This window comes from Petaurus breviceps, unplaced genomic scaffold (genome assembly GCF_028583685.1).
Source record: "Petaurus breviceps papuanus isolate PSGF00001 unplaced genomic scaffold, PetGlider_PUasm1.0 523, whole genome shotgun sequence".
NCBI classification, from domain to species: Eukaryota; Metazoa; Chordata; class Mammalia; order Diprotodontia; family Petauridae; genus Petaurus; species Petaurus breviceps.
Genome location: NW_027186356.1, coordinates 4,428,106 through 4,440,521, shown reverse-complemented (window position 1 = coordinate 4,440,521; position 12,416 = coordinate 4,428,106). Strand labels below are relative to the sequence as shown.

General features: G+C 39.3%; 1 protein-coding gene across 1 annotated transcript; it reads right to left on the bottom strand.

Annotated features, from left to right (window-relative positions):
- Positions 1–3,381: 3,381 nt before the first annotated feature.
- On the bottom strand, positions 3,382–4,326 carry LOC138172261 (olfactory receptor 10H1-like). Its single transcript, XM_069101952.1, has one exon. It carries the CDS (start codon positions 4,324–4,326, stop codon positions 3,382–3,384), a length of 945 nt encoding a protein of 314 aa, XP_068958053.1.
- Positions 4,327–12,416: the final 8,090 nt, after the last annotated feature.

Sequence of the window (12,416 nt, the reverse complement as noted above, 5' to 3'; positions counted from 1 at the left end):
GCCCAGCCCTTCCCTTCCATGAGTGTTCATAGGGACTGAGACTAGTGGATTAATTGCTGAGGGAAGCCTACAACTATACTTTATTTCTCTCTCTGTTGACCAGGTGGAGTCTCAGGTTGGCATGTTGAAGCCAACAACTACCTGAACATGTCCAAGACTGTCGGCCTTATGACTCTGGATAGCCTACAGAAATATATCCTCAGCATGCCAGAAACTGTCAGGAATGAGTCTTTACCATCGGTTCTATGGGTTTCAGGAATACCAAATATGCCCAAGGAAGAACTGATGAGAAAACTCACAGGACAGTCTCAGGTTTTGTATTCAGAGAAAGAAGAAATGCTCAGGGTTGGAATTTGGGGTTATTTGGGAAGAAGGACAAGCTAATGTGGGAATGGGGCTTCATAACTGGCTATATAAAATACAGTGTAGAAGAATGAGACGCTTTCCTTCAAATCTCAGTTCAAATGCTACCTCCTATATGAATTCATTTGTAATTATTAGATTGTGAGTTCCTTGAGAGCAGAGATTGTCTTTCCCTTCTTTTTGTGTCTCCAGTGTGTTTTATAGAAGATATTGTTTTTCAGTCATGTCCAACTCTTTGCCACCTATTTTGGGGCTTTAATAAATGTTTATTGATTGATTGATTCCACTTTCCCCCAACTGTTCTTATTTTCTCTAAAAAATTACCTTGTATTTGCTTTTCAGTTATTTATATGCCTACTTAGCTCCCTCGACAGCATATAAGAATGTTATATATTTATATAAGTACATGTATTTGTGTGTATACACACAAACACACACATATAAGTATATGTGTGTATATATACATACATACATGTATGTATGTACTTATGTGTGTGTGCTCCTTAAGGTCAAGGATTAATTTGTTTCAGTCTTTTTAACCTCAATACATATTATGCTACTTGACATATAGAGGCTCTCAATAAATGTCTATTGATTACTCAATGGATTATTTGATTGACTGAAGAAACAGAATTTGGAAGCCTGGATTAGAATGCTGCCTCTGCTGCATAATAGTCATATGGTTCCAAGTATGTCACTTCTCTGGACCTCAGTTTTATCATCTATAAAAAGAGGATTTTAGACCAGATAAACTCTAACGTCCCTGAGAGCTCTAAATTTGTGATAAGTATAGCCTGTAGAAAATAATGAATGACTGAATGGTTATGTCAAGGGAAGTGAATGAAACTCTAGTTTCTCCATAAAAGTGGAGAACACCAGGGATGGATAAGATCCATAATTATTGGTTTAAATGCTTCACAATTGTACATGGATTGCTAGCAATGCACTTTGCCAACTTCCTCTCTGATGCAAGTCTGTTTTCTTTTTTAACAGAATATATCATACATTTATTATCGCAAGATGAGAACATCAGAGGCCCCTCCAATGAAAGGTTTATTTAATTTATACTAAGAATACACAGTTTGTTTCACTAAAAATAAACCAATCATCACTTGAGGAAAAAAAACAAGGTATGGGCACATGACCAGAAGTCCCATCTAAATTTAATAATTTATTGTAAATTTATGGGGTTTTCCTACACTGAAATTTTGATGATGTAATATTGTGTCATGTAACTGTATAGTATCCTATTGTAAACAAGTCCTTACACACACATATTCCTGCCAGTGTTTGCAAGACTCCCCAACAATGCATGACATGCTCACCTGCCAACGCTTGTTTGTTAAGCTGTCGGCAGACTTGACCACTGATCAGTTATCACTTGCATTTTGCATGGTTATTTGGAAAATAATGTAATCACTATGACTTTAACTGTGTTACACAGCAGATGAAACAAGTATAAATGGTTTTCCAAATTTTTCTCTTTTCTCTCTCCTTATACTTCCACCACCCCCTTGTTTTTATTTGGTGACCCTCAGTTGCACCTGAAGTTACTACTGCCCTTCTGCATCATCCAGTTTCACACAGAGGACAGTAGTATCCACTTTGGGAACCTATGGACAAAAAAAATGTATACTATAAAATGGTATACAAGGTTCATCACTTCAAGATAGCTATAGAAAGATTTTGATTTCCTGCCAAAAAGAAGGAAAAATATTGATAGTCTAAAAGCACATAATAAAAAGGCTTAAAATTTAAAGATACACTTTTGGAATAAACAAACAAATTCACAAGCAATAAAAAGATCAACAACAGGTGTCTATCAATCAATTTGTCGAACATAGTTCAGAGTTATCTCTAGGTGGAGACTATGAAATTATCAGAATTCAAGAGTGGAATCCATAGACCTTCCATGGGTAACATCCACATGACCATCCAATTGACAGTATGTTAACAAAGATGAGTTGAAGAAATAATAACATCAAGTCTATTTGTTTATAGAAATAGAAAGGGTTTATGAGAGTTCTTCAGGATCAGTTCATTGTCACTCTAGACTATTTTTACAAAAACAAATCATTCCAGTGGTCAAGATCAAAAGCAATAGAAATCGAAGTTAATTTGTCATTCAAATATACTTTTCTAGCTCCTTGTCACTCTGCAATAGCTATCCAAGATATATATTCATGAATGAAGTTGATGAATTTCTTATCCAACTGTATGTCATAGTTGGAGCCCTGTAAGTTTTTCATCCATTTTATTTTTCCAGTTAAGATAATTAGATTGATCACTTTCACTGATTTCTATGAAAAGTAACAATCTGGGATTTATAAGGCAGTTTACAAAGCATTTTGCACACATTATTCCATTATGACCTCCTAACAACCCCAGGAGATAGATAGTTCAAGTTTGTCATCCTGTGTTTACTGCCTACTTTAGATCAATCAGACAAATATCCTTACTCCTTTACCTAAATCCTATATAATATAAACCTTCCAGAGCCAGGCTTGTTTTCCTCTACCAAATGACTTAATTAATTTCTTCCTAAAACCATTTCAGATTTCAAAGGCTTGTTCTCATGAGCAAACTACGTATGTCTGACCTGTCTTTTATATTACAATAGAAATTCCTTGAGGACAAAGGTATGCGTCTTCTTTCTTCTATATTTTTCATTCCTCAATTAATACATGCCCCTAAGTACTCTTTATAAATTAAAATTTTCTCTGAGGATAATCTATGATCCATCCTTTGATTATCACATCTCCAAGACAGAACTGAGTACTGAACAAACCATGGGCCTCACAAAAGATGGCATTTCTAGTGTTCTTATTAATGACTGGGTTGGCCAATGGATTGGCAGTAATAAATATACCTAAAGTCAGGATATCAGTAAAGATACAAGAGCAGCAACCTTTCCAGAGAGTGAAAATTGACCATTTCGCTCTATATCTGCCAACTACTTTTTGTTTCATCAAAGTAATAAATGCAATAAATTGTCTTTTGGACATTTATTACAGAACCTTACAGTTTTTGAGGGAAGAAGTTGCTGAGGAAGACTTTATTTAGGGCATTCTTCAGTTCCTTGTTCCTCAGACTAAAGATGATAGGGCTCAAGAAGGGAGTAAGGATAGTATAGGTGATACCCATCAAGGTATCTCCTTCAAGTGATTCTGGGGCCTTGGGCTTTAGGTAGATAACAGAAGCAAAGCCATAGTGTACCACAACCACAGTGAGATGGGAGGCACAGGTAGAAAAGGCTTTGTGTCTACCCTCAGCTGAAGGGATCTTCAAGATGGTGGCCACAATGAAGGCATAGGAAATGAGGATAAGGAAAAAGCAACCCAACAGGGCTGTGATACAGACCATTCCCACTCCCATGGCCACAGCCCAAATGTCCCCACAGGCAAGCTTCACCAAGGGAGGTACATGGCAGGCAAAATGGTGAATTTCATTGGGCCCACAAAAGTGCAAGTGGAAAATGGAAAGTGTAACCACCAGCCCCATTACCATACCACCTAACCATGAAGAGGCCACCAGCCAGGTACAACCTTGTGGGCTCATAAGTACATTGTAGCGTAAAGGGTAGCAGATGGCCACATAACGGTCATAGCCCATGACCGTGAGCAAGAAAGAGTGGGTGAAGCCAAATGTGAAGGAGAAGAACATCTGGTTGGCACAACCCAGGAAGGAGATGGCATGTTGAGTAGAGAGCAGGTCCGTGAGTAGTCGTGGGATAATGGCAAAAGTGTAGAAGATTTCTGAGATAGAGAGTGCACATAGGAAGAAGTACATGGGTGTGTGGAGGCTCCGCTCACTCCGGATGGCCAACATGATGAGAAGGTTGCCCAGCAGCGTGAACAAATACATCAGCAGAAAGAGGACAAAAAACATTAACTGAAGCTGAGGGAATGTGGAGAAGCCAATGAGGATGAACTCAGACACTGTGGTGTGGTTTGGCCCCAGCATGGAGGCTATGCCAGAGTTGAATGTGAGAAAAGCAGAATTATCATAGAATCATAGACTCTGAGAATTCCAAGGACCTCAAATCACATCTACTCTGGCTACTATCCAAAACATGGATCCCTGTTACTATATCCCCAAGAAGTGGTCGTTCAGTCTCCAGTTGAAGACTTCAGTGGACAGGATCCTTCTTCCATCTGAAGCAGTCCATTCCACCTTTGAAAAATGTTAATTATTAGGAAAGATTTGCTTATATACAGTTAAAATCTGTTTCTATGTAATATTCCCTCACTTATCCCAGAATTCTTCCCTGGGCCAAGAAAAGCAAATTGAATCCCCTCTACAAATAAACACTCTAAATAACTTTGCAAATGTTAAAGCAGAATGTGAACATGAGGGATGGTGGCAGTGGTGCTATTGTTCTGGGCATTTTCTCTGGATGTTCCCCATACTTGGAATGCTTTCCCTCCTCTATTCCACTAACTGACCTCTTTGGTTTGCTTTAAGTACCAACTAAATTCCATCTTTTGCTGGAAGCCTTTCTCAATCCCTCTTAATTCTAGTGCCTTCTCTCTGTTATTTCCTTTTTATCCTGTATATAACTTGCTTTGCATATAATTGTTTCCATGTTGTCTCCTCCATTAGATTGTAAGCTCCTTGAGGGCAGGGACGGTCTCTTGCCTCTTTTTGTATACCTAGTGCTTATCACAGTGCCTTGTATCTAATAGGTAATTGATATATATTTATTGATTGATTGGTGACAGCCTTTCTATATTTCCTCTATGTCTTTTCTTCTCTGGGCTTAAACCTCCCTGTTTGCTTAACCAGTCCTTCTATGACAAGGTTTCCAGAGCCTTTATCATCATATAAAACCCTTTAATTGGTCTCTTAAGGTTACTCTTTGGATATCCCTATCCTAGATTTTTCTGGACAAATTCAGATGGGGAGGGTGTTGTGCTCTAATTGGAAATGGTAACAGGGCTTGTAAGAAATCCACCTCAACACTGTTTTTGTCAAGGAGGATCCCAGACCCTTCCAGGGATTTAGTGCTCTAGAAATACTTTATTCCCCAAAATTAAGGGGCTCTGGACTCAGCACTGTCACATGCTAGCTGTGATGTTGGGTAGGTAAAGAAAAAGGAAAATGTTTTCTCTCCCTCTTTCTGGACCTTAGAATGCCTACAAAATAAAATAATACAATTTCCCTAGTCGTCAAGTGCATTGCTATTCTCTTGTTTCTTAAAAAAAAAAAAACTTGTGTCTAATTATGTGTGTAACGGGTCTGTCTTCACTGCCCCCAGTAGAATGTAAGCTCCTTGAAGACAAGGGTTATTTCATTATGTATCCTCAGCACTTAGCACAGTACTTTGAACTTAATACTTATTTATTAAATTGAGTTGAATTGATGGAGACCTCACTCCCTTTTGAGGAAGCCTACTCCCCTTTTGCATAGCTCTGATTGTTGATAAGTTTTTTTCTTTCCTTGAGCCAACATCTACTTTCTGTATCTTTTATTGATTGCTCCTAGCTCTGCCCTCTAAAAACAAAAAAGAACAAGATTATTCTCTTTTTCACATAGTGACCTTTTAATTATGTGAAATGTGTTCCCTTCATGAATTTAATTCACTTAACCCTGGTGAATTTTATCCCTTGTTACTGATAGAACTAGAAATTTGATTGCTCAGACACTGTCAATATTTTAATAAAGAGAAAATGGAAAAGGTACAAGATTGGAGAAGAGAAAATATTATCTCAACTTTCAAAAAGAAGAAGAAAACAGACTGTCCACTAAAGGCCAAAGAGCTTGATTTTGGTTCCTGGGAAAATCCTATACTGAATTATTAAAGAGATGGTTGACCAACATCTTGAAAGAGCAAAAATAATTACAAGACAGAGCATGACTTCATCAAGAACAATTTGTGTCAAACTACTAAACCAGCTACATGAGGGAAATACTGTAGATATAATTTAAATAGGTTTTAACAAACCTTTTGATTTGTATCACATGCTATCCTTGTAGAGAAAGTGGGGGAATATATATTAGGTGGGAATACAATTGGAATCAGAGCTGGATGAGTGATCAAAATCATACTAGTTGCTAATGTTTCAATGCCAATGTGACATTGGTTTCCAGTGGAGTGCCTCAGAATTCTGTGACTGGCCCAGTGCTATTTGACATCTATCAATGACTTAGATAAAGGTATAGATAGTGGACTTCTGGTGCCAGGATGGAGGAGGGAGGAAGAAACCCTCTAAAGTCCTCCCAGATTCCCCTCCAAGCAGCTAGAAAACCACCTCAGAACTGATCTAGGACCAAGGAAGCAGTTTATCAGCCTGGCAGGAAAGGTCTGTCTCACCTGGATGAGAGGGCTCCAAGCCTGGGGCAATCCACTAGTAAGACCCTGCCCTCTGACAAGTCAGCAGCCCCCTAGACAAGTGCAACAGAGCAAGGCCCCACCCCAGGGACCCCACCCCCCAATACAAGCCACCAATGAGGTCTTGACTCCATTGTTGAGTAGTGAAACTCTATGCCTGGGGCCTACCAGTAGAGAGACCCTGTTTCCAAAGCAGACCAACAACAAGATCCCTCCTCCAGGGCCAACCACCAGAAAAACTCTGTTACCAAGACAACCAAGCAGCAAGGTCCCACCATGGAATAGGCCAGCCCCTGAATTCCACACAGAGGAGAGGCCAACATGGAGGCCCCACCCCACCCTCCAGTACAAGCCAGAAGAGAAGCCTACCCTCCAGAGAGAGCAAGCAGTTAGGCCCTGATGCTCAGTGAAAGCCAGCAGTAAGACCCAGAGTCCCAGCATAAAAAACCTGGGACAGTGCAGGACCAGAGCAGAACTCTCACATAACAACATTAAGCCACAAAAAAGGGCAGAAAAATGAACAACAACAAAAGAGTTTGACTATAGAAAGTTACTATGGTGATAGGGAGGACCAAGCCATAAACTGAGAGGATGAGGGTGTCAAAATGGCTACGTGTGAAGCTTCAAAGAAAAATGTAATTCCATCCCAGACCCAAAAAGAATTCTTAGAAGAGCTTAAAAAGATTTTTAAAAGCAATTTAGAGAAGTAGAAGAAAAATTGGCAAAAGAAATGAGAGTAATGCAAGAGAATCATGAAAGAGTCAATAGCATGGGAAAAGATATGCAAAAGTTTACTGAGGAAAATAACTCCCTAAAAAATAGAAATGGCCAAATGGAAATAAAGTACCAAAGCTTACTGAAGAAAATAATTCCTTAAAAAAATAGAATTGAACAAGTGAAAACTAATGACTCCATGAGATATAAAGATACAATAAAAAAAAGTAAGAAAAAATAGATGAAAATGCAAAATTTCTTATTGGAAAACCAGTTGACCTAGAAAATAGATCCAGGAGGGATAATCTAAGAACTATTGGACTACCTGAAAGCCATGATAAAAAAAGGTCTGGACAACATCTTTCAAGAAATCATCAGACAAAACTTCCTTGATATATTAGAACCAGAGGGCAAAACAGAAATTGAAAAAAATCTACCAATCACCACCTTAAAAAGATAACAAAATGAAAACTTATAGAAATATCATTGCTAAATTTCAGCACTCGTAGATCAAGGAGAAAGTATTGCAAGCAGTCAAAAGAAATAATTCAAATATTATGGAGCTACTGTCAAGATTACACAGGATTTGGCAGCTTCCACATTAAAGAACTAAAAGGCTTAGAATATGATATACCAGAAGGCAAAGGAGGGAGAGGTAGAATTTTGAACTCAAAACTTTAAATAAAAATGTTTTTAAAATTGGGGGGGGGGGAGGGGGAGCATAGCTGGTGTGTATATTCAGCAAACTTGTAGCTTACACCAAGCTGGAAAGGATAGCTAATATACTAGATGATGTAATCAGGTTCCAAAAGGACTTGGATAGACTAGAACATTGGTGAAATTCAATAGGAAAAGTCCTACTCTTGGATACAGGAAATAAAGATAGGAGAATCGTGGTTAGAAATCTGCTTGAAAAAAACATCTTGGTTTTTATTGAGCTAAATGTCAGCAGTATTTGTAGCAGCCAAAATAAAACCTAATGTAATCTTGGGCTTCACTTAAGAACAAAGCATCTAAGAATATTGAAGTCATAGTCCTGGTGAGATGCTCTCATCAGACCCCATCTGTAGTTTTGTGTTCACTTCTGAACATCATGGTTTTAAAAGAACAATTGACAACCTGTAAAGTATGCAGAGGAGAGCAATTAGGATGGTAAAGGGTCTTGAGTCCATATATAGTTATATGGGGATCAATTAAAAGAAATAGGCATGTTTAGACTGGAGAAGAGAAGACTCTGGGCAAGGGACAGGGATGATGGCTGTCTTCAAGTATTTGAAAGGCTGTCATGTGGAGAAGACATTAGACTTCTTTCATTTGACCCTATAGGCAGAAGTTATAGTAATCTATCAATGGAAAATGAAAAAAAAAGTGAGGTTAGACTTGATAATGGGAAAGACTTCCTAATTATTCCAAAGTGTAATGGGCTACCTCAAGAGGTGATGGGTTTTCTTTCCTTGGAAGTCTCCACGTAGAGTCTGGATGCACGCTTGTTGAATGTGTTATAATGGGGTATGTATGAGTTGACTAGATGACCACTGAAGTCCCTTCTATCTCTCAAATTCTGAGATTCTGTAAAATATTTGAAGACAACAAACATTTCCTTTCCAAATCTTCTCTTCTCCAGTCTAAAACTATGTTATTTTTTTTTCAAACAATCCTCATATATCATAATCTCTAGTCGTCTTACCATCTTAGTTGACATCTTCTGGGCCAGTCTAGCTTCTCCATGTCCTTTCTAAGGCAATACTCTAAATGTCTGACTGGGGCAAAATTGTGTCCCCCTGCTAGAATTTGTAACTATTAATTTTTGTAGCTTAGGATCATATTAATCCATGGAGCTGCCTTGTTACTCCATTAGTTCATAATAGGCTTGCACCTTACTAAAATTTCCAGGTCATTTTCACACAAAGTGTCTAGTAAAACTTCCCCCAACTTATAAATATATGGTGGAGTTTTGACCCCAAAATAGGATTTTGAATTTATCCCTAATAAATTCTATTTTTGTTAAGTCTGGCCTTTTGCCGTAACCTGATGAGATCTTTTCAGACCTTGCAGACCTGCCTCTTGGCTCTCTGGCTGATGCATCTGTGCACTGCTCCCTCCAGTACCTTAGATGGGGCTCTATTCTTCCACACTTCAAGTATTGGCTTAGTAATGCTGATAACAGAGACCGAGGGGAAAGAAGTGAATGAAAGTTCAGGGAATGAAGATTTGAATCAGCACAATATACCATTGAGAGACAGAGAGAGAAATAAGACTGAAAGTAGAGGGTGGTTGGACACTCATTGGCATCTGATGTCCCCAAGAAGGGCAGAAGAAAATGAATGGAGCTCTTGCCTGAAGATGACCATCGAAAAGAAACAGTATTGGTCTTCTTCCCTTCATTACAAAGGTGGGAAACTATGGATATGTAATGTGGCATAAAAGGTCGGCTTCAGTTTGCTGCATTTTTTTCTCTTTTGTCTGTTACAAGAGATGGCTTATTAAGTAGGAGGCAGGCAGGAAGGAAGAAACAAACATTTGTTAGGTATGTACTTTGTGTCAGGTGCTGTACTAATAAGTGCTTTTAAAATATTACTTCATTTGATTCTTACAACAACCCTCAGAGGAAGGTGCTATTATTATCTCCATTTTACATTTGAGGAAACTGAGGCATACAGAAGTTAAATGATTTACCCAAGATCACAACATTGTAAATGTCTGAGACTGGATTTGAATCCCTGTCTTCCTGGCTCCAGGCCTACTGCAATGCCTAGCTTCTTTTGAGTGGGGAGATACATATTCAGAAATGAAAACAATGCAAAAACAAAAGATATGAACAAAACAAATTTTAAAAAAGAAAAAAAGGACAAATGAATAACTTTAAAAATAAAACAAAAGAGAGAAATATAGTAAAAGGAGCCTTGGACTTAGAGGCAGAATACCTGGACACTGAGTGTCAGCTCGTACCCATCACTACTGTCAACATAGGTAATTCCCCCCCTCTTTTATGGCTTCCATTTTCTCACCTATAAAGTGAAGATGGCCCCTACTGATGACTAGAACCAAAGAGTAGTTGTTAATAGTCATTAAAAAGTAGTTGTTAATAACAATGTCAGTGGGCCCCAAGATCTCCAATGGAGACATCATAGGGCAGTAATCAGGAGCTTCATCTTGTAAAATGAAAGACAAATGGGAAAATCTATTGTTATTTTTATAAATGTTGAAATACAGGCAGCAAGAGAAGAAGAGGAGACATTTTGGGGCCTGGGATTGAGGAGAAAAAGGAATAGTGAGGGAATAGATGACGTAGATGTCATTGATAGATTAGACTATTCATTTCTCCATGAAGGGTGATACTGTGTCACTACTAATACAATGACTCCCTTCCCCCTTCTGCAATGCTATCCTAATGAAGAGGAGTAGGGATTTGATCACCCTGCTCTCCAGTCCTGACATCTTTTCTTTTGAGTTCCAGGTCCACATCTCTATCTGGATGTCCCATCGCTTCCTCCAGTTTAACATTCTCAAAATGAGCCCATTGCCTTTCCCCAAAAACTGATCCTCTTGCTGCCTTTATGATCCCTGTCTGTTTTAGCACCCTTCACCCTTCCTTCCGCCTCATCTCTCCTATCTGATCAGTGACCAAAATACTGGGAATACTATTTCTACAGTGTCTTCAGCATCTGTTTCCCAACCCCACCATTCCCATTGTCCTCGCATGGAGTTCATTAATACCTGCCTGGAATCTTGCTCTAGCCTTCTGCTAGTCTCTTTCCACCTCCACTTTTTCTTCCCCTCAAATGCCTTCACATGCTGCCAGACACATGCCCCTTGTGTATGTAGACATGGGTTCATATCACTCCTTTACTCAAGTCTTTCCTAACTCCCTACTGCCCAGCAGTTAAAAATCCTTACTCTAAGATCCAAGATCTTCCATAATTTCAGGTCACTTCATCTTTCCAAACTAATCTCATGTTACCTCACCATGCATTTCTATTTGGACTACTCATGGCCCTCTTCCTATATGCCCTACCTGCCCTGCCCTCAACACACCCTTGTGCTTTTTTGCCTGCCTTGCCTTCAAGATGGGACTTGCTCCGTCAGGGAACTTATAAGTGATAGAACCATGAGTTTCAGCCTGATCAAGCCTTGGGGCCACAGATATGATATTGAGAGTATTTCAAAACTTTAGAGTTTTTCCAGGAAGTCTCATCCCAGAAGCCAAAGAGTGTTCTTAAAATAGAACTGCTTATTTTTCCAACCCCAAGAAATTGAGGGCCATGACTCAGGGTATATCTCGCACTAGGATTAGTCTCAAAATCATCATTCAAATCAAGAAAGGATTAAAGAAGCTCTTGTCCTCTCTAGCATTCTTGAGGCTGCCTGGGGTCCAGAGCTTCACCCAATAACACTCTTACCATAAATATCCCCAGCTAACCCCAACTTCCCTGGCTATAGAGACAATAGAGGAGGTTTGTGTCTCTGAGCCTCTTTCTGCCTAATTGTCTCAAGAAACAAGAAAACTCCTTGTCCCTACATTAATCTGTGAGGAAGGGTTTCTTCTGTGTAGGGTACTGAAAGCCCCTGGCTCGGGGCCCATCTCTTCACCAGCTTTGCTCAGAACTTCCCAGCCTTCAGCTTTCCCAATAGGAGTTCCCAGCTCCCTCTGTCTATATGACTTATCTCAGTTGACTCCCATGTCAGCTGTTTCACCTCAGCTATACCCCAACTCTGCAGTTACATTTTGGCAGCCTCCAAAGTAGCTGTTATCAGTGACCCATGCTTCATCTCAGTCATTTCCCCACCTTGATCTGTCCATCAGCTCTCTGACATCCGCATCAGCTGCCTTCCTCCCCTCAATGTCTACACTGCATTTTACTCTTATAACTTTCCCCTTTACATTTCCCCAGCCCTTTGCCATTAGAACACCCCTGCCTATAATACTTCCCTTCTAGCGTTCCACATCCTGCATTGTTATCCCTCCTCAACCACAGAAAGGGCTCTCAAACAAACCCCTTCATTTTAT